Source organism: Diadema antillarum, unplaced genomic scaffold, assembly GCF_040938485.1.
Source record: "Diadema antillarum isolate AM-2024a unplaced genomic scaffold, OU_Dant_1.0 scf00000013, whole genome shotgun sequence".
Classification (NCBI taxonomy): domain Eukaryota; kingdom Metazoa; phylum Echinodermata; class Echinoidea; order Diadematoida; family Diadematidae; genus Diadema; species Diadema antillarum.
In genome coordinates this window covers 1441885-1466366 of record NW_027270902.1, presented here as the reverse complement: position 1 = coordinate 1466366, position 24482 = coordinate 1441885, and the positions used below count along the sequence as shown (strand labels likewise).

Below are 24482 nucleotides of genomic sequence, written 5' to 3'. Positions count from 1 at the left end.
TATTCTCATTAAAGACGTATTAAGATAGAGTACACTAAATGTCTTGATCGGTTGTCAAACGATGTGGCAAACGAAAAGAATGGTGCATGTGACAACCGATTATTGTACTCTGTCTTCACCCGACATCAAATTTGATCAACCTCTTCAGGTCAATAATGTATCAGCACATGATTGAGTAGGCCTAAGTTTCTTAAAGAGTATTATGCTTGTAGATAACTATGCATACACGGCACACGGCAAAGGACTGCAGGAAGGTATTTCCAACATGTCCGCTTGAAAAATGCGAAGATAATATACACTATATCTTCTATACCATGCCTTGAAATCATTGCAAGTCATCATGTCCTTTCTGTCCAATTTTTCAGAAACAAAAAAATCTGTTCAAGTCGACAGTCTATAAAAGCTGAGAGTCTTTGCAATTTGACTCCTTAACCAAACCTCAAGCCCTCGATCTTTTCCGAAATACTGCACCGGTCCTGACAATCCAGCCAAGCTCTTTACGTCCACTGTTCTCAGATGATTTTGACATGAACGACAAAGAAGAGTTCCTCTGATTCCAAGTTCTTCACGACTCAGCACATCTTGTAAGAAGTGAGAAGAATCATTCATTTGCACTGGTTAACCCATTCTGAACTGTGGCACTGCTGGCAGCGTACATAGCAACACCAGTGAAAAGTGCAGTTACACCACTCTGTCCTTCTCTCCAGCCGAATGTTGTACCCTCTTCCACAGCACAGACTGTCGCAGCCGTCTATTCCCGAGCTGGTGCGGTTGCAATAACGCCCTCTAGTGCCGGGACTGCCCAACCTTGGATCAGGTTCACAGAAATCCGGCGACTTCTCGAGGAAGACAAGTTCTTCCTGTGGAGGTAATCGTCGTCGCTTTCGTTGAGCGTACAACGCTGTCCTCGTCACCAGTTCAACGTTTCCACTGTTCGTATTTCGCGCGCGAATTTCAAGCGCTTCCAAAAATTTCTCCATGAGTCGATTTCCCACGTCACGAAAGTGTGGAGTCTGCATCCAGCACGTCATAAGCTGACAGCTACCCGACATTCCGTGGCATTTACACCGCTTCTCTGCGTAGTGGGCTACAGCCTGTGGAGAAGCAGACACACAGACAATAATTAATATTCTGTGAAAACAGAAGAAGCTGCTGTAGTGTTAAGATCAAAGATTGATTCTGACAGTGCCAGTCTTCGAATACTCAGTCACTTCGTACACGATAACGACTATCACTTCAAATACACTTTGGTTGGTTTGGTTTTGTTTCTTAGATTTTAAGAGATGTGTGATTTAATCTAATTTCATTTCATTTATTCAATTTTCAACAATGATGCAATTGCAATTAAACATTTGAATGGGCTTTCAGATAATGACACAAAATCAAAGAAAATACTGAGAACTGAAATACAATAAAATGTTGTGTCACAGAACAAATTATGGTTCTTTAAGACAAGTCTTTGTACAAAGTCTTTGATATATGCCATTTCATTTTTTTCTTCAGGGCGATTTATCTTTGGATTCAATGCTATATAGCCAGATAGTATACATTCACCACATACTGATACACATCTATCAAGAAACACATACACATACGAGCACAAACACACATATCACATATACACACACATGCACCCACGCACAGGACGGCCTATTTTAGAGATGTCTGAGATAGAACTAAAGGAGAGAAGAAAAAATGAAACAGTTTCTATTTAGCGTTTCTCTGTGGCAAGGCTGATACAAGTTGAAGTCTCTGTAGGGCGCCACAACTGTCGGGTTGGTAAGTGTTTCTCTGAGAGCGTAGCAAGTCGATATCCCCTGGTTCGGGTTAATAGTCTTGGTCGGCTTGGCACGGCTAGACGTCTTACTCGTTAAACCCACAAAATACTTTCTCCCGCTGATCAGCTCTTTTAAAGGAGAAATGTTATACATCACATCAGGCTTATTAACACGCGTGTCATGTCATCGGATTTTCATTGATCTGAATGATAAACTTGCAAAGTATATTTTTCTAAATTAACTCTTGCATAGAATTATGATTGCATTGATTTACAAAATACTAAGGTTACACTGATTTATAAAATATTGTTTATAATTCAGGCTGTCAGTTTGAAGCCAAGACAACTTTCATGCCGATATTAAGATTTAATATCTATTGTATAAGGATTATAGATTCTTGGACAAAACTCTCCTTAATGATTTCACCTTTCAGTGTTGATAACTCTTAGGTTGTTAGATATTTTCGGAAACTGCTTTTCCTACAACTTTGAAATGGATACTCATTTCATACACTTCTTCTTTGCTGTCAAATTTACCAATTTGTGATTTTCACTCAAAATGTCTATTTTTCCTGTCTGAATGCAGCTTTAAGCAATATGTCGGCCCGTCCTCTAGGGTTGGGCTCCATGCAGAGATAACGCGATCATGGGCATTTGGTGGCGGCGCTTTTAACCAGTCTTCTGTTCAAACGATTTCATATCTTTAAGTAGTGAAGCCCTGGCCGTATTCAAAAGCCTAACCGGTCCCATAAACATACATGGTTGGGAGTGGAAAAAAAAGTAGACTGAAAACCAGAATGATTTTTCTGATCTCTCATCCAAATGAAATAAAAACTGCCCATCTGGTAGCATCCATCTCCCTGACGTTCATACGAGACGACAATCCCATGACGCGCATGTGTAGGCCTACATCCATGTAGGCCTGCATGTGTATGTGTTTAACTGAAATTGTTATCTTTATCTATCTATTATTAATACTTTTCATTTGATTTCCAGCAATTCGGTGACTTGAGATAATTTCCTCTCTTGTATGCAAAGATATTTCTCTTCTTCTGATAGGTTTATAATGATTATTATGTGTTCGTGTAATACATATCTTGATTTGACAGTTATTTCCTATTAAAGAGAAATGAATTTCTGAAACGAAAAAGATACTTTTTATTCTCAAGACAAAACTTTTCCTTTGACTCAGTGTCATAATATGTAAAGTGTTTGTGGATGTCTTGATATCATATAAACGACGGAATTGAGAGAGGATATGAGAGAAAGAGAAAGAAAGAAAAAGAGAGAATGGAAGGGGTACGCGGGTGGAAGAAAACGGAGAGGACCGAATGCTTCAAATCATTAAAGGGGATGGCTAGTAACTGATCAGTGGGAATCAGTGGGAATGCTGGAGGATGATTGTTCCAATCCTTGTGGGATTCATTTAAGAGTACACTATATATCTATTCTTGTGGGAAAATTATTTGCTTCAGAATGGTCTCATATTCAAGTAATGTGCAGTTTAATGTTTCCAGGTAAGCGTCCCTGGTCAGTGACAGAGCATTAATCTGCACATTACTTGAATATGAGACCGTTCTGAAGCAAATAATTTTCACACAACAGTAGATATATGATGTACTCTTAAATAAATCCCACAAGGATTGGAACAATCATCCCTCAGCATTCCCACTGATTCCCACTGATCGGTTACTAGCCATCCCCTTTAACGTTCACCTTTTGTAAGGTTTACAACTTGGACCTACGTATTGCTACATACCTGACATGAAACATTAGGTATGTCATGATACGTACACACCGGTTTCCCCAAGTGATTCCCACTCACATCCGCCTCTCTGGTTCAGAATTATTGAGGAAAAAGTATAATGGCTTAACTCAGAACTATTCTCGTCCATCATGACTTTTGGGAGGCAAGTGGGGTGAAATCGAATATTTTTACCCCATGCTGAGAAAAGTGGTCTGTCCACAGACTGCGTAGCGCCATACAACGGGGCTTGACCATTACTTGCCCGGAGGTGTTTGGAGAAATTATAGCAATAATTGTACGGCGGAGAATGTAGATTAATTGACACATTATAGTTTACATTCGTGATCATACACTGAATGCTGCGAGGAAAAGCTATCATAGTCATGCTATACTACGAGGCACAGAAACAAGAGCGCCCATTACCACTCGGTTTTGTTGTTGTTTTGTATTATCTTTTACTTTGGCCTGGTAATCTCCGTCGTATATTTTTGCCTTTCAGCGTCGCTTGGCTCGTTTTCCTCTTCTTTCAGATTTGTACTTACTACTTTTCAACCATCAAGAACGAGTCTGCAGTTATTTCCTTGTATTTTTGCTCTGCTAGATCAATAGATGCAACTAAGTTGAGAAATATGTCGCTTTGCAGTGCTATTTACATACTAACTTTTAAGGCTTGTTTTATCAATTTCTTTTTGAAGAGCTGATTATAGTCCCTGCCAGACTGTGGCTGACTTCTCATTGATGATAAAGATACACCCACACACCCACAATCCCACATGATGTATGCTTACCAGTCTCCCAGCCCGTTTGTTGTGAAGGTTCATCCTTGCTTGAGCATCCCTCCCGGACTTCTCACGGCTATCCAAGAAGTCAATGGCAAAGTTCTCTCCAAACTTGATGTCATGACTGCATCCGCCCCATTCGAATCCTTCGCCGCTCCCCACGAATCGAGGATCACATCCACAGTAGGGAAGTTTGCCGGCGCTGCACGAACGTGTGACTTGGTACAGCACTCCAGCGGACACCAGCGAATGGGCAAAGGCTGTTTCCTTTAGTCCTGCTTTGAATCAAAAGTACGAAAGAAGATTTGACTGATTTTAAGTTTTGATGGAAACTAGGTGGAGTTCTGCATAAGAATTTATAACACCCATTTTGCAATTATTACCGCTTTTCTATACCTTATGCATGCATTTCTCACTTCTGTTTGTTTATTTAGCGTTCTAATTGTTCTCATTCCCTGCTATTCTGTACCCTGGCAATATCACAAACATCGGATTGACTAAATATTTTTTTATATATATTTGTAGTTATATGTGAAATAAAATTACACATAGAAAGCAAATAGTAATAAGCCTTCTGCTATGTCTCTAATCGGAAATACTTGAGTCTGATTGTCTCACAAAATTATGTATTCGCTCCATATACCTTACAGATAATAACATTTGTACACACATCAAATGGTATAAAGGCTTAAACAAAATACAATTTAGATTTGGCATTATACTGAGCGAATCTTTCGTAAATAGGTTGAAACTGGGCTATTTTATGTCTGCAATTAGATGCGATAAAATTGAAGAACAGACGAGTGGTTTAAGACCTAGAATGTTCGCAGAATTTCCACACGCAAACTCGATTTCTGACTTCAAACAATCGTAAAGTGCTCTCCCATCGTAAACGTCTCGTTCATTAATGCATGGCTTAAATTCGTTATCCTTCAACTCCTTTTCATCCGAAGTTGGTATTCGGGGGTCGACAAACTGCAGAACAGAAGAGGAAAAAGAAAATCTCTCCTCCTCTATCACTCACTATACCGCTGTAATCATCTTAATTCATCATCCATCAGTCTTCACCTATTTCACACTGTATGTCGGTCTTTATCTTTTTACTGGTACTTCTGTATAGATGAATATAATTATGTCAAATCCTCTGACACTTTCTGCATCCTCCAAGCCCCTCCTATCTATTTATTTTTGTTGTTGTTGTTGTTGTTGTTGTTGTTGTTGTTGTTGTTGTTGTTGTTGTATTGATCCTTTATATCTATCTGTCTCTCTGTTTTCTCTTTTGTTATATTTCAGTGTAAGGTTCTCGAAGAGGGAGGTTTTTCGGGGAATACTTTCATGAGGTTACTGTAACGGGCTGGCCTGTATTAAAGTTACTGTGGTTCATTCGAGTCTTGCTTTAATCAAGCTCGGCGCCTTTTTGATGTGGTCTGATGTCATTAAATTTCTTGAAAGTTCAATAACCTCCTTAGTTTATTTACAATGTAAGGTAAAAGCTATACAGGTGACTTTTGGCCATTTGAACAGTATAGCAGCATCCCATTGTCGCCTGATGAAAAAGAAACCACACCCATTGACTATGACACTGATTATTTTCAGTACGTCTCCATTTGAAAAATGGGTGCTGTTCGTTATTCCGAAGGTTCGCTATTCCGAAGATTCGTTATTCCGAAGGTTCCTAAATCCGAAACACACAAATTCCCTATACCTAGAGGTTCGTTAATCCAAAAATGAAAAAGGGTTTCGTTAATCCGAACATTTGTGGCGTTATTCCGAAGGTTCGTTATTCCGAAGATTTGTTAATCCGAAAATGAAATTCGGAATAACGAACCTTCGGAATAACGAATTTTCGGACTGAAGAGCCTTCGGAATAACGATCTGTAACCTTGAATAATACCCCAGTCTGAAAGTTCATTATCAGATCTTGTTCTATCGCAGGAATGAACTTCATCATGAATTGATCATTTGACCAAATTAAATGAAACATAGTTATATTCATAAATATCGTTTTGGGGTTGATAAAACTAAATAAAATGTATACACCCAGCAGAGACAAGACTAACAAACAAACAGGATACCAGACAGATACATGTATGAAGCAAGACATACCGAATTACGAACAAGAACGCCACAAACGCAACAATACAAAGAAAATTGCTTCAGTTCATTCCAGACGCCAGACGAATATTCAAGTCAAATTTCGTTACATTTTCTTCGAGTCCTTTTCATCAGGACCAATGGCACTCCAAACGGAAATGACATGGTCTGCCTGATACTTTATCTTGTAGTTTAGCTTCACTTATCATCCATCAAGGACATTATTTACCAGTACTTGATTCATATTAGTTATTGGATGTGAGATGTGGAAATGGATGCAAAATATCAAATGTCAAACAACTTGGACATGCCTTTTATTGTCATCTTCTGTCAGTTAAGATGATAACGCTGCCACTTTCTTGATTCAAACTACCTGAAATAACTACATTGTACTCGAAATAGTGTTTTATGCGCCATTATGACGTATAGCATAGCTTTAAGTAGATTTTCATCTCACTCTAATCAAATCTGAACTAAAAAAAAGAGTTTATGGAAAAACTTATTTGAATTTACAATTGCTGCAGATTATCTATTTGATATGAAAAAAGTCGAGAGGAAGAAATGAAAAAGTAAGTGATACATTATACATACATTATCATTTTATCATCCTCATCATGCCATTATTCTTTTTTCAAAGGTAAAAGTGCGTTATTAACGTAAAAATAAAGCACACTGTATGAGTATTTGGCTCAAAGTATTGTCGATGAAATGACCCCTACAAATAATGTTGTCGAAATTTTTGTAAATTAATGATGAAGTTCATTCATCTTCCCCGGGAAACATTGAATCAGTAGATTCCAAGAAGCATAAACTATATTTCATCCTAACAAAGCATGCCAACCAAAGACTAAAGTTACGGCATGTTAACCATGGTATGACATTTTACGATTAAACTCGTCTCATCGTCGTAAACGGAAGAGCCGTGACGGCCGCGATACCAGTCGGAACGTATCCGCCCGCAATAATACGACCATCAGGTCGCCTATGAACAGGTGAAGGAATAACCATGGCTGTTTACATCGAGTAATTTCTAGCTTGTTATCAGGATATCGAAAGAAAATTACTCATTAGATGAGACAAACAAAAGCGACAAGGAGGAGTTCCAAGAAACGATAATCTCTCTTTAACCATCACCAAGGCTGGGGTTTTCATCAGGTGCATTTCATGAAGTGAAATCTTTGTTTTCCCGTGAGACGGAAATGCTTACAACTTAACGTACGTTATTCCCTGTCCTCAGTTATCACAGTCTTTTCCTTCCTTGTACTCATCCATTTAAACCCACACACACCGACAACAACAACAACAACAAAAACAATAACAACAACAACAACACCAACAATAACACTATGAACGTATTTTTTTCTTTTCTTTTTCGTGTGAAAATATAGTATGTTTGTTACAAAACCTTCCCGCGTCCAAAGGAAATCTGAAAAGGTGCGCATATTTTTGCGTAAAAATACACCATATACTGAATAAGACGCACGTGTATACTTGGATTAGTTTTGTAGGACAGTTCGTTACATCAGATATAAACTTTATAAGATTATAGCGTCGATCGTTGCCGTCCTGTCCTTCACCTACATACATGTGATTCTTTTCATCTAAACTGAACAGTCTACTCTGTTGGAGATTTTTTAGCTTTACTTTTACTTTCTTCCACACTCATGGTCAAAAAAGGAAGTAGAAACGATAGTGTATTCACTTATAATCGTCAAAATATAGTCATGCACTTAAGCAATAGCAAGATACTAAAGTTCTTTCTTCTTCTTTTTCGAAATCTTTCAATAAAAAGATCTAGCTCACGTGAAGTATCATTTCTTCCGAAGAGCCCCCAACAGAGATGAATACACTATCATGACTATGATGTAACATAAACACTGTTAAAGTAAAAACATTAAGAAGAAGAAGAAAACATTTCCATACTGTTATTGAGTTACATTCGTTGATATTTTACAGAATACTTCTTACTCTGTACCTATAGAAAGAAAACTATTGCGTAAGAATGGAAATATAGTGTAGGAAGACGGTTATTTTTGGTGTTGGTGATAACCTCAAACGAGAGCATGGTTTCAAATTGATCAAGGAGTCAATGTATAGATCGCGTGTTTAAAAGGAGAAAAATATGGTATAGCAAGGTGCTCATGATCGTTAACTTCGGCACTTTGATCATGTGTGATGTCAAAGAAATATTGTCTGTGACATTTAGACACTCACCTCGCAGTAATATAACAGTGACAAGTGTTGTGTGCTTTATGTTTGTATCTTGGTTGTCAACTTGAAGAGAGCCGGGGTCCTGCTACGTGGCGAGAGGGAAAATTGAATTTTGTCGACTTCAACAGCGGCACCCTTGGATAGCCAGGGAAATTCGTGTGTGATTAAATGTCGTCGCATGTGTGTGGCATTTAGAGACGAGATGGATACAGTCTCTAAAACTTGCGGCAGGAGGACGGGAAAAAAAGAAATCAAGAGGAAACATTGAAACAAAAGGCTTTCTGTCAAAGTTGTTTTTTATGTAATTTTTTTCGTATTTGGATGATACTCCAAAATCTTTTGAAGTGTTCTATTTAAAGTTTAGACATCTCTAATACTTTACCCATCCAGGACTGAAATTCCATATAACTCACGTCAAATGAAAAATGGGTGATTAATCAACAGATTTTAATTGGCAAAGTGCCTACGAAACCATGCCTTGTTGAGAGTGATTGAAAAGTATGAATATCATCGAACGAGACATGTTTGCCAAGAATATACAGAGATTGTATCAGTTGATATACCAGAATCAATTAAGGTGATGACCCGGGTGATGACAAATCTGTCAAGTTTTCTGGATAGCAGAGATCGGAAACTAACAAAACAATGAAGTACACCTTTCAATAACCTATTATTTTTACGTCATGAATTGGCTTAACAGTTCTGTAAGACTATAAAATATCTCTGCTGGAAAGAGCACTGTGTCTCACAGTGTGCTACAGTGTGTTCACAGTGTGTTCACAATGTGTTCACATTCACAATGTGTTCACAATGTGTTCGCATAGTCGACTGTGTAAAACGCTCGAATTCAACAGTGTGAAGATGACTTCACACTGTGGTATTTTTCACAGAGAGTCACATCGCAATGTTTTGTTTCACAGTGTGTTTACAGTATATCCACACGGAGTTTAACAGTGTGTTTCACACTGTGGGATACTGTGTTCTTTCCAGAAAAGGGCCACAAAGTGCAATTTCAGGCATAATGAGTGACACGCTTGACGTTCAATAGGATATCACAAGTTCGAATCCCCACTGGTGTTTACGTCCTTACATAAGATTTTTTTTTCTCATCATGCCACTCTTGACCCAGGGGTATATACGGGTACCTGGCAACAGTAGGGTAATAATGGCAGGGCCCTCTGGTAGAGAGGTGACAACACTGAAGAGGCTACCATTTATAAAGGAAACCATATTACATTGTGTTATATTATTATTATTATTATTATTTTATTATTATTATTATTATTGTTATTATCATCATTATTATTAGTATTATCATTGTTATTATTATTATTATTATTATCATCGTCATCATCATCATCATCATCATCATAATCATCATCATCACTATTTTCATTATAATCTTTATTATTACTGTCATTTTTACACGATAGACTCGAAAAGAGGTTTTTATCCGAATGCTGATGCATGACTCTTTATTGTTCCATCTGCACATGACAGCATACTGAAACGCAGAATGAAGACCTGTGTAATTGTCAACAGGCATCAAACTGGCACCGAACATACAAAGACAAACAAACAAAAACTGAAGCGGGTGAACTCTTCTTCGACTGTTCGTTACGTCATTTCGGATCTATAATACTTCAATAGGACATACTATTTTCTCGTTTCACAATGAAGATCTAAAAAAAAAATGTTGGAGAAAAATCTATACAAGAATTAATCCTCCTCAGCTACAACTTAACTAAGAGTTACATTCTGATTAAAAAAATATATATATCATCCTTCGTGATTTCCTCATTACCTCTACAATAACAAATATATTTTTCTCCGATTTTCAAGACTCATTAGATTACCCGTCGATGAAATGAATATGCTTCTTTCAATGTCAACTAAATGTTGTCTTTGCGTTATTTTATTTCATCTTCTCAATTTTCGTTATTCAAACATCTCCAGCTTTCAAAAAAAAAGAGAGAAATAAAGTATATCTAGAACTATCGCTAATATACTTCTGTCATTGTGACAAGATGAATTGAGTTGTAGATATATGATATATCTTTTTGGAGAATTTCAAACTTTGTAATGAAGTGACAATGACAAATAGTGTTTAAAAATACAAGAAGCGAAAAGAAATGAAGTGTGAAGTAAAGGTGTTGAAGAGGTCTCTGCCCTAATGTAAGATTTGAAAGATGACAGAAACTGAAGAGTTCCAGAACTCATGAAATTTAATGGATCGCTTTTAAAATCTAATCATAGTGACGCTTGAAATGATTAGAATAGATGGTTAGAGGCATTGATATTTGGAGAAACGGGAATAATAGTGAGCGGGAGAAATGAAACGAAAGGGAAATGTGTAGAGAGCCAACATTAGCCTCCCTCTAGAGTGCGCACGTCTCAACAAGCTCTGGGATGACAGTTTACAAAGAACTCTGTAATCCTGACTCCCATAATGAGACCTAAGCCTCTTCACCTATTAGGAGAATATTAAGCTTTCAAAATGAATTACGTTAAAAGTGATGGTTGATGTCTAAAGTATGTTTTCCTTGCTCTCTTTCTTTTATCACATACACCTGAATATGACTAAGTGGCATTTTCTGGTAAATGTCGGTACAAGGGGATGGCGCGAGAGATTGAGGGGAGTAAAGGCTGGTGTAATTTGTGACAATTACCGCTCAGGATGAAGAAACGTGACCTGCCGCTGATCCGAAATTGGAGCGAAAAGGGGCCGCCGAGTAGCGGGGTGCGTTGGGCTGCAGCCTTGCACTATTAGTATCAAGTCTTATGATGATGGTACCAAAATGACAAGTGAACCGAGTCAACAGGGCAATACTTGGCCACAATATGACTCGACCCACATGCAGGGAAAGTCCTGACGTATCAATCTCGCTCAGTGAGTTAAAGGTACATTCTTACTGAAGGGTGAACCATGTTGATTCAATGTCCAGGTCGTGATTTCATCTTGACTCGCAGCATGTTGACACATTGGCTACAGACATGTTAAAAATTAGCATCTCTTCTTACTTCCATATAGTAACGCAGATGTAAACTGAGGTAAAGGAACGATTAGAAGAATTAAAAAAGCTCAAAAGAGATCGGAAGTATTCAAAAGCTTCGATATGCTTCGGCTACTCAGTGATGGCTGATGGCAATTAAGACTTAGACTTTACTTCCACCATTCTGTCTATTCTGTGAACAGCAAAGTACAGTGCACTTCCCTTATAATGAGCGCAGTTATAACGGAATTCTCGTTACAATGACGTAAAAATTCAGGTCGCAAAATTATCAACTATATCTCTATACACTGTATATCTTTATACACTGTTTGGCTATAACAAAATTTCAATATAACGACAGAAAAACGCAATCCCGAGGACTTCGTTATAACGGGAGTGCACTGCATGCTATCTTCAGTTTGTATTTAGCTTCCAGGATCATCCCTCTCATCTATTACATTACGTGATTTTGATACAAGATGGATAATTTTGCGTCGTTCATGAAGAATCGTCAGTTTGGGATCTCCAGCATTCGAACTTTCTGTTATCTCTCTGTCAATCTTTTGCCCATTTTGTTGTTTTCAGTCTACCAATCTGTCTCTGTTTCTCTCTCTCATGACTTTTTTTTTTCGTTGTTACTGTCACCTCAGAATGGAAATCACAGTTTCTTAGGGATTTTCTTCTTTTATTTTCTAATTATTTATACTATTCTGATTCCTTTTGTCTTTTTCGTGTGCCTATGGTGTTTCCCAAGTGCGCTCGCTCTCACCATGTCTATGATTGCACGTGTAGTATACGGGATTTATTCACTAAATTCAACTCTCTATTCTATTGTCTTTCATCAAGTGCATTGGGACTTTGGTAAAGATACGATGCGTTATAATATGATACCATTTATAATCATCATTAGCACTACTACTATCGAGGATGCATACATTAAATTTATGCTAGAGGTAATTCAAATAATACGCGCAACTTGTTAATTCATGCATGCACCATCCATTTTAGAAGATCAGTTGGCATCATTTATTTTTATCATGACGGATAATCAAGTTATAACTTGATACCCCCATATATATATATATATATATATATATATATATATATCAGTTTCTCCCTTTTCTCTTCTTTGTCTTTTAATATGAATTCAATATTGTTGTTTTTGTGTGTGTTGAATTGTATGATATTTTGCTTGGTTCAACCTAATTAAAACAGGATTATAATTCGTTACATGCGTTTATATTTTACTCTTTGTCTACAGGGATAATTTTCAATCAGCCTATTTTTTTTTTGTGCTTCTCATGATTCCGCCACTATCCTACTTAATATCAAATATTGTTAATGCAAATTTTGTAAATTTTATGTTTACGTGGAATTAAATGAAACGAAATAATTGTACTTTGTATTCAGAGAATAGGCTGCAAGGATATACTGTTATGATTATGAAAGCGAAGAAATATTGAAAAAAAAGGAGAATTTCTATCATCATACTAACGTTATATACACTCAGCAAAAACAGAAAGTAAACACTTTTTCGAGGTCACATTTTTCATAGAAGATTTTTATGAAAATCAATGTATTATATACCATATCAAAGGTAATTTAATTGGCTATTAAGTTCATTTGAAAGAAAACTTTACACATGAGTGAGCACCATCGTTTTTGTTCTCCAAGGCACAAAATTAAAAATTGCAAAAATTGACATGTTCTCTTTCATTTGCAAATGCCTCTCACGACAACATTGACAACAAAAGACCACTTTAACACAATGAGGGACATATATGAAATAGGAAAAATAAGTTTTTTGTTCTCTTTATCTCTTTATAACCTCTAAGAAAAACAAAGTAGGCATTTAAGGGGGAAAGTGAAAATTTTCTGTCAAGTCTAACTTCAAATGACAAGGAATAATAAGCATAAAAATGATTAAATGAGCAGAATTTTTTTATTTATTTCTTTTAATCCAGTGATTTAAGAATCCATGTGACAATTTCAAGTACCAAACATTATTTACAATTTCCTAATTTGAAAAGAAAAGCTCAAATTTCTACCATGTTTTGTTAATTATCACTTCTTCTCTTATTTCATTTGAATTTAGATTTGACATAAGATGCTTTATTTTGCTCCATTATTTTTAGCCTTCATTGATCTTTTGGGCTTTAAAGATATCATAGAGATCAAAGGTTTATTTTGAAACTTGATTCATGTTTCTTGTTGTGTGAAATTTGTTATTTGTTCTTATTGTTCTATGGAAGAGCATATACGCATGAATGACAACTTGTTCAGTTTTTTTTACTTTTGTGCCCTGGAAGGGAAAAACAATGGTGTTTACTCATGCGTAAAGTTTCCCTTTTTGTTTACCTACCAGGTTGATAGCCAATTAAATTACCTTCAATATGGTATATAATACATTAGCTTTCAGTCAAATATACTATGAGAAATCTAAACTTCAAAAAGCGTTTACTTTCTTTTTTTGCTGAGTGTACTTCAAGTAAAGCTCTTCCTAAGAGATAACATCACTGTATATCGTTTATTTTACTTGTAAATACTCATCGTCGTATAACATTAATAAGTTGATGATTTATCAGATCTTGGTGTAAAATGTCATCCCAAGCTATTAACTTTCAAACTTATCGAGATACATTGAAAAAGAAATGACATTAAATCCAAGCTTGATAATCATCTTAGGTGGTCTCTAGGCTTATCTTCATCTTCTATCCGATAATTTCATTCCATCAAAACATGTCAATAGAGAGCGATAGATACAGGGAGCTCAAAACGAGACGCTCTAGAACCAGGATGGAAGCATCCAAACAGCCTTCTTATAGTTTGAGCCGTAATTCAATTTCAAGATGGAAGTTTCTGACATTGATAGGCGCTTGGCGCGTTTCCTTCTGGTGTGAAGCGAAGAGGGTCGTAAACAAATATTTGTAGATATATTGCGATATGATTTCACCGATTTGAAACATTCACACAGCGCCGCAGTGCCGTCGGCTTGAGTCAAAGTCATTTCGCCACCGCCAGCTAAGCGCCTCCTCGCTCCGATTATTGAGTGTTGTGTATAAAGATTGAAGACCACCGTGTTTGAAAGGATGACAACACCAACGGGTGACACGGTAGGGTGTCGAGAGTTACACGGTTACTGGACAGACATCAAATGAACAAGGGAAAGTGTGTGGGTGTGGGTAAAAAAGATAGATAGATAGAAAGATTTTAAAAAAAAAGAAATGTTGAGACGGAAAGTGGTAATCTGACAGAGTTGTGTTTTATGCCAGTCTCCTTCAACATCAATCTTGATACTTACAAGGACAAGTCTCATACATTTTTGCAGATGATTTTGCTGAGAAATAAGTAATAAAGTTAAATCTTGGGATGTCAAAGGTAAACCAATGAGTATACTTCAAACTCTGTGTATACTGCTGTACAAATCTTTCTACCTATCCACCTTCTTGTTTAGAGACATACTTCATAGGTCATTAAGATTGTACATTAACAAAGAGAGGGAGGTTAGGGAATCGAATGATCAATGTGCTGGTAACATTGGTTTTTGTATCTATCGAGTCTATACAATTAATATTCATCTGGATAATTAATCATCTTTCTATCCGTTTGTAGGCCCACCATTTCTCCTCGTATGTCATTGGTCCTATTCTTACAAACCCTCACTCAATCACCCAGTTACTTGGCAATGGATTGAGACCTTCAAAAGAGCAGCTTAAAGTTGATCAAAAGACTTAAAAGCACTGTGAGTATGAAGTTGTTCTCATTGTAGATAGAAAGGAAGTAACAATGTAAGACTGATGAGATAGATGATTTTATGAATATACTTAATGATTCGAAAGAAGTCGCTGTTTAGTGGTAGAAAGGAAATATATCATAAGGAAAAATAAAGCATTGGGAGAACACGAAGAAGAACCAGAAAGAGAAAGAAAAGAAGAAGAAGAAGAAGAAGAAGCTCAGGAGGGCAGATGAAGGACATGGCAAAAAAAAAAAAAAAGATGTAAAAGGGAGAATGACGAGAGGAAAAGCAGTGCAGTACTTTGATACTGGTCCTGTTACTATGGTTACCGGTGCTTAGTGACATGTATTAATCCAGTGGTTGTCATCAATCCAAGCCTCGTAGGAGGCGCCCTAGTTGAGTGGAGTAATGAAATTAAATACTGTTACAAGTCGGAGGACCTGTCAAAGATTTTGATGAAATTCAGATTATTTCGAGGTTTCTTTTTCGTGCAGTCCAGGTGTTTTTCATGAACGAGAATATCGTGTGTTCGGATTTTCATGTCAGGACTAGATTTTTTACAAAAGCACGAAGGACAATAGACAAACCTGGAAACGATTGTATGGCTATAGTTAACCACTACAGGATTTCTTACAGTTTGGTCCTTTGTTCTCTTCGGTTTACACGTTTGTGCTTATCCTGTGTAATTAGATTTTTCAATATTGAATTCATGAAATGCTATCATATTTCAAAAAATACTTGCATCACGAGATTCACGAAAGCTGATAGAAAGCAGGAGCTAATCATGTATATTACATTGATTGAGTTTGAACTTATATAGAGATGAAACAAACACTACACAGTAGAAAATCAAATACTAGTAAGACATTAGGAATTAGACGACATAACAGGTATTTTTATCTTGACCAATCTTTGAATTTTGATAAATCAATTGGCCTATAATTGTTTCAGTTTTAGTTTCAAATTTTATTGCTCGTTTACCAACGAATATATAGTTTTATCCCACTTGGATTTTGAGCACTTTAAAACTTATGTTTTTCAAAAGTGTACTAAAAAGTCAGTGACGCTTTCATCATTTAGTTAGAAAGTTAGAATTCAGAATATTTTTGGCCTTTTGTTTTCACTGGTCGTTTGCGAGAAGTGTGCTTTTTCAGTTTTATCAACTTTTTACAAGAATATCATTACTTCTTCTTAGGCTGTCAAATTATTATTTTTTTCTTTAAGAGGTACATAATATCGACCGAATGAAGGGTGATTCTTTGCGATCATACACGTTTCGATTTGTTTTGCAAGAAAAAAGAAAGAAAATATTTCTTGGCATCATTCATATTGAGATGATAGATGTTAAAAAAAAAAAATCAAGGTCAGGATGTGTCAGAAAGAGTTCCCGATATAGCAAAGCAACCCCGATTTCCAGACTCTACGATTCAACAAGAAAAAGTGGACTGATTTTTTTTTTCTAAGTTCTGTCACAGTTTAGATTGCATGGAAGTAATTGGATTTCTGTGCCAAATCTTTTTTTAAGACTGGCATGATTTGCACGCAGATGGGCATGGTATTCAAGAGGATTTTTTCCTCTTAGGACAAAAAAATCTTAAGAGAAGGGTGTCTTTCGGGCAGTTTCATTTACCCCGAATTTCTGTCAACAAATATTTTGCTTTATGGGTGACACTCAAGAATTCGTAATCATTCAAATATTTTGTGAAAGTCAATTGACCTTTCCACGGTTTGCTGCTAGGCAACACTATAGTAAGTTCCGTGATTGGTCCAAAAGTGGCACCAGCCAAATTCTTGACTACTCCCGTACCCTCTGGTCATTGCAACGTCAACTGAGGTCATCCGGACAGCTTCCACTGACATGGCTACTACCACTTGACCAAGAGAGATTAATGTAATATATATCTCTGATGTAAGTAGACAGGAAATGCTTAGAGTGGCTTAAATGTGGTGTTTCAAATATCACAGCATTAAGGATAGTATTTGCCAAGCAGAATGAGGTCAGGACGCCATGAATAAAATGACTCATTAGAAGCAACAGGCCACTGATTAATGTGGACGAATACCTGAACAGAGACTTGTATTCAAATATGATATTCGTGATCTAATCATTTTCCTCTATCCCATGCCTACAGGTGGACTTTCAAATCTCTCATTATTATGACATATTTTGTTATGGCACAAAGCTATCCACACCTAAGAAGCATTAGACTTATTGTTTTTGAAACAAATATTGTTTCTACGTTTAATCAGTATACAGGAATCTGAATACCAAAAAAAAAAAAAAAACCAAAAACAACAACAACAAAACAGTGAAGGTGTCACTGTGTGAGATTGTATATATTTTGTATACAGCAAATCTGTACTTCGACAAGCTTTTGTATCATACGTTTCTAGCATGTTTGGTTCTTCAAACTGGCATGCTTCGGGTAATTTGAATCGGGTTTGGAAACCTTTTATTAAGTATGATGACCAAAATCTGAGAGGAGAAGTAAACCTGTACATGGCCGGAGTTTGTCTAGGATGAGCCTGTATAGTTTGAACACATAAAATAGTGCCTTTAGATTTGTTGATAGCCATTGGATAATAATATTGTAACGAGAGCTTAGTATCACTGTATATCCAAATAACCAGCATACAGTGAGACAGATGACAGGAAAGACATTGATTCGCGACAGAGTAGGAGACCCAGGCGTTGTACCCGTGGTTTACTTATAGATCTAGTGGAAAATGATATATGATTCACGTTGTTTTTATTCAAGTTTCCATTACTTACTTCCACCTGACAGCCAACATTCTATAATCATTTTGATGTTCTGCCAGAACAAATTGAAGAAATGTATTTATACTTTGATGTTGTTGAGTGTTTTTCTTCTTCTTCTTTTCTATTCTACTATCAGGCTAATATCTGCATGAGATTCCATTGTTGGTTTGCAAGTATACAGGTGTATAATTCTGTGTGGTTTGTTTGTAGTTTATTCACGCCAATTGAAATAAAGACCTGGGCGTGCAGATCAGAAATTCTCTCACCTCTGGACATGAGAGCATGAGCGAAGGGGTTGCCATGGCGTGTCTCCAAGCTAGAGCAGTTCCATCGACGATTCTTCATCTGGTGCTGACACTCATGCACTGCCATGTCGATCCCCTGGATGGCCGCGGCAGTGACGTCGGGTTTCCGCCGGCATAGCTGCAGCTGTTTACGATTCATACCGGGGAAGGTTCGGCAGAGCGTGATCGAGTTTCTATGGTCGTCGAAGTTCGGTTCCGAGAAGGAGGAAATCTCATTGGAACTGATGCTGACTGATCTGAGGAAAGACGGATGATAGAAAAAAAATGACGAAGGCATCAACGTCTGTACGAGTGTATATGTGTGTGTGTGGATTTTAATGTAAGATTTATGTATCTTTTTATTTAGAACAGGCATTCTGATAATGATAATGTATTTTCATGTCAAGGATATATAGTATATTTTTGGTATTGAGAGATGGATAATTCCACTCAGTGCAATATATGCATATAAAACTTTTAATCATGCAGATTTTGATGGCTTGTAAAGATTTCCTGAGTATGATTATGTGCAAGTGTAATGTCATTGTTTGTATTGGTATGTTTCTGTTGTATCATTGTTTAACATAATTGTCTTTTCGTCATGTTCGTGTACTCGAATTACTGTTTATTTGTGTCTGCAAAAGTCTGGCAGCAATTTTTATGTATTTTTTCATTAAACATTGTTATGACAAATAACAAATATCGTTACATAACAAATAAGGACATCAGAATCTGAAAACAATGATAATTACATCAGATTAGAGTTGATGTAGTAAGCTGTAAAAGTCATCATCAGTCAATAATTTATTCATTTTCTGTGTATCCAGTCTTTTACCAAAAAACAAAACGAAACAATACAGCAGAGCGATTCGATCTACACCTTGATTTCAAAGGATCATGCCCAAGACCAAATCCGATATAAGTCGTAGTGTATTAAAAGTCTGCCTTGCAAGGGACAGCAAACAGCAAAAATGAAACCAAAACTTTCGATGTGAGACTTAGAATGATGATGAAACTTAGGAAATAAAACCAACGCGTTTTTAGATGGATGTAAAAAGTTTTCAATCAAATGCTTAACAAAAGTTATCATTTGTTCGTCTGTCAATAACAAACAAAGAGAGCAAACAAACATACGTAATGCATAACAATATGAATATATTGCTTGATTGTATTAAAATGTTTGTGAAACGTAATCGGTGGTGATGAAGGAGAATGCCTTAATGAACACTCAACATTGCTCAATAGATAACGAAGTTTATATCTGAGCAGGCACAAACGGGCAGTCCCCGTATAATGTTGATCGACCTGAAGATTGTTTACTAAGACAATGAGATGAGGTCATTTTAAGTCATGGGGAATATACAGTCAAACAAAAAAACATATATAGGTGCTTGATGACAAAGATCAAACCAAGTATAGTGTATTTTCAACCTTATGATAACTATACGAATGCATGTCCTTACTAGGATGTTAAAATCTAGAACAGTGTCAATGTCACTTTATGACGACTGCAAATCAGTAAATGGTACTTGCGTTATCGGTACATTCTAATGCCTACACTAGTATTGGCTCAAAGATACAATTGGTGTATGCTGTGTTGTTGTGTGTCTATGGTCCATATTGGTGTATGTCTGGCTGCTTCCTGTGGACGTCATTTTGCCTCTGACAAAGATTCTGCTATGATCAAATGCTCATGCTTCTTTTGACACAATAATTCAAAGTAATCACAATGATAACAGATTTATTCAGTTTTCCATAATGTTTAGTGCTCATTGTATTCAAGCGTACCATTTGAAACACACACTATTTATCACTATTCCAATTCTTTAGATATAAGAGGTGTGTCGAGAAAATTGCGACATAAAGGATTTCTCAAAGTTTGCCCAACTCATCAAAACCTTCTGAAAGGTAGTTTAATAAATCTGATATACATACGATTAATGTGGGAATCAAACATTAATGAAATTCAACAAAAGCAATTTTGACTATTTCTCCAGAGCCTGTAAACACATTAACGTAACAAGGAAAGCGCAAACACACACACACACACACACACACACACACACACACACACACACACACACACGAGAAAGAAAAAACGAGGATGTAAGTGAGGGAAGGAAAAAACAAATATATGTATTCAGACTCCTATTCTGTCCAGATCTTTTAGAAATGTGACGAGTCCTATGAGATCAAGGCCGTGTTGCACAAAGAGATGCGATTAAATACATGTATAAGTAAAAAAAACTAACATAACATCTCGCCAATGAGAAATAAGTATTCAGAGACTTTTGTTCGATTTTCTAACTTTTGTTTGATCTCATCTTTTATGTTACATGGCCCAGATGTCATATTTTAACGACTTAAGCATATAATGTAACGTTATTCCGACAATTGTCTGGGCAACCAACAGATGAATGCATTATTAACCTCTTAGAATTCCCGTCTGATATTCAAGCCTACTTTCCGGAACCATATTTTCATCACAAGCGATGCTATCGGCACACGATATCATCTGCATTCCTCCTGTGACTGAACTGAGCCGAGGAAAAACTACCCACGAATGGCTTGTCGAAACGTATACCTTACGTTGATTCGGTTACCGTTTTTACTATAGAAGTCAGCATCATTCGTGGTTTTCTTTTCCAACTAGTCCACAATTGCTGGTGCAAGCATGTTTCATCTAACAATGATAATCAGAATTCAAATATGCTATCCATAGATATTGTCAATAGGCTTGCCACTTAACTTAAAGGAGTTACTACAAGGATTTCTAAATAATATCCTTTAAAATGTTTTTAGTAATGACAGAAAACCTCTGCAAAAATATCGTTTACACTTATAATGCAAAAAGGGGAAAAAATGGGCTGGCACACATCCCGGTAAATATAAATACCTGAACAAACAAATAGAGATATACTAGGTGATCACTGCTCCCTTTCTGAAAGTCCAATTTTGTAAACAAATCAACAATTCTGTTATATGTAAATGAAAATAAAGACATGCAGACGTATTCCGATTTAGATTTTTTAATAGGTGTACGTCGTGAATAAGCAAATAACGAGCGACACTCAAGTGTACACACACACACATACACACACATATATATATACATATATATATATATATATATATATATATATATATATATATATGCAGTGCGAGAAGATGAAGCGTTCAACGGATGTAGCTAGTTCAAAGTGGTTTGTTGCCAAGCTTTCGGTCTTTTCTTTAGACATTCAACAGGGCCATACGGAAGTAATACATAAGATGACCCACTGGTATACATATAACAACATGGCTGCACCAGTTACAGTATATGATATGTATATTATATATACTTGTATCTATAAGATAACTTGAACAGTGTTGAATGAGAGTAGCTAAGATCTGTGCACGTTGTTGGTGTTGGTGCCAGCATGAATACTCCTCTAATTTCTTGAATAAATAGATATTAATATATCACATAACGACAACGACAACCATCACCTCAACAAGTATTATCACCAACGTCACCGAAACCATCATCAACATCATTATAATTGTCCTAACTATCACTATCACAATCACTAAAACCACAAACATCACTACCACTATCCCTGTCACAATCACTATCACTATCACCGCCACCACCGTCACCATCACCATTACCATCTCCATTAACATCTCCATTACCAGCACCACTATCAATATCGTGCCCGACACTATCACTACCATCATCATCATCATTACCATCATCAACACCATTACCACCATTACGTCCACAAACATCTCCATCACCAACAACATCCCCATCAACATCTCCATCACCATCACCACCACCATCACCACCACCATCACCATCACCATCACCACCATCACCATCACCATCACCATCTCCATCACCATCACCACCGTCACCATCACCATCACCATCACCATCACCATCACCATCACCATCACCATCACCATCACCATCTCCATCACCATCACCATCTCCATCACCATCCTCATCACCATCACCACCGTCACCATCACCATCACCATCACCATCACCATCACCATTACCATCACCATCACCACCACCATCACCATCACCATCACCATCACCATCACCACCATCACCATCACCATCACCATCACCATCACCATCACCATCACCATCACCATCACCATCTCCATCACCATCACCACCGTCAGCATCACCATCACCATCACCATCACCATCACCATCACCATCACCATCACCATCACCATCACCATCACCATCACCTTCACCATTACCATCACCATCACCATCAACATCAACATCAACATCAACATCAACATCAACATCAACATCTCCACCACTATCGCCACCACTATCAACATCACCCCATCTTCACAAATCCGAGCACCATCACAACCATCTCTACCACTGCTGTGACTGCGGTGCATCATTTTCCCCGCCAACACCAACACATCCCCACTTCAATCAACATGACCACAGAATGAAATTGTTGCAAAATTCTTTGGGGAAATGAGATCCTCTTCAGTGAAGTGAAGTTGGCGTACCCATTTGAAGTGACGCGATATTCAATCATTTTTAAGTCATTTATTTGTCGCGATAAATTGAAAGGTACACAATGAACAGTAGAATATACAACGAAGGGAGGTATCTACCCTTAATTGTTAGTTTTGATTACTTCGATGATGTAACGATGCAATATTTTGACCACGCTGAGTTTCATGTTCTGATTTGCATCAGTCTACCTTTTGACGTCAGCCTAGATGATGATCGAATAGTCTTGAAGGAGATTGAAGTCAAGCGACCCCGTGGTGGGTCATTGCGGCTGTTTGCCTCTCGGTCAAAACAAGTCCGACAATTGCACTTCCCACGAAACATCGTGCGATTAGCAGCACGTCAACACAGTGATTAGCTTACACCGCCAAGTAAGACGGCTGAGGATGGAAAAAGAGGGAATCAGCCACATATATCAAAGCCATATGCCCACACATATTTCCATCTCTGTTCGCAAAACAAAGAAAAGTACAGATTTTACAATATTGAGAGGGAAAAGGGAAAATGGAGGCTTATCTGAGTGATATCCTTACTATCACATTCCAGAGATTTATCCGGGAAATTGTTTTATTTGTCTGAGGTGAGGAGAGACAAGCAAATTGGGCATGTCAAAGAGGTAGACAAATGTTGGTGATTATGTGTGCCCCTCTGAATACCTACACAACACGATGGCGAATTGGGACGCTGCATGCGTGCTAACATCGCATCAAGATTTCTTTTTTCGCTTATTGAAATGTTTAAATAATAATAATAACAACAACAACAGAAAACTCTTGGAATACATGTATATCCCTTTTCTCTCTCGTTTCTAAGTGGAACTCTGTTTTCAACAATGGTTTGATTCTTTTTTTGTATAATTCTCCAAGGTAGATAAACAGTTAAAAGTCACACACCTATACGTGCTGGACATACAATAGTTATCTAAGCGCTTGCTCCATGCCAGCTATTGAAATGTAATCGATGAAACTAGCGACTGCAAACAAATCGCTGCATCTTGTATTGGTCTTCTTTTGTCTTTTCACTCAGGGGATTAGAAGAAATTGAATATAGCAAATAATAAGTAAACATCTACTGGATATTTTGCGTGAGAAGTGCAAGTTTAAGAAAGTAAATAAAGACAGAGGGCTACAAAATACCAGTTAGCCGCACAGATTACCACCTATATTCATTCTTTCCACGCACAGTGCGAACATGAAATGCCTTGCCACCTGACATCATCTACCCCACCTCTGCAGATGCCTTCCGCCAACGACTGGTGGAGAGGCTGACGGCGGCATAGGAGTGGCCATTCTGTTTTTACTTGCACCCTGTTATAGCACTGATGCACCCCAAATGAATGTTATTATGTTTATATGCACCGAGAGAGCATTATACCTGTCCTGCACACAATGCACAAGCCTACAATAGTCTTCAAGTGTGAAGGATGTGGGCGTAACCCTAAGAAGAAGAAGAAGAAGAAGAAGATAAATGAACTTAGAGAACTGCGGAGTTTGTTTTCCCTGTTTCATATGTCAATTCAAATCTAAAGAACACTTCAGCCATGTCAATAGGTTGTATAGC

The 24482-nt window shown here is 37.2% G+C and overlaps 1 protein-coding gene across 1 annotated transcript; it reads right to left on the bottom strand.

Annotated features, from left to right (window-relative positions):
- Nucleotides 1-605: 605 nt before the first annotated feature.
- On the bottom strand, nucleotides 606-24211 carry LOC139721406 (protein Wnt-10a-like). The gene is made up of 4 exons (XM_071632725.1): nucleotides 24150-24211; nucleotides 18365-18639; nucleotides 4313-4581; nucleotides 606-1094 (listed from the first exon to the last, which is right to left on the bottom strand). Exons 1-4 carry the CDS (start codon nucleotides 24209-24211, stop codon nucleotides 606-608), a joined length of 1095 nt encoding a protein of 364 aa, XP_071488826.1.
- Between the last annotated feature and the right edge of the window lie 271 nt (nucleotides 24212-24482).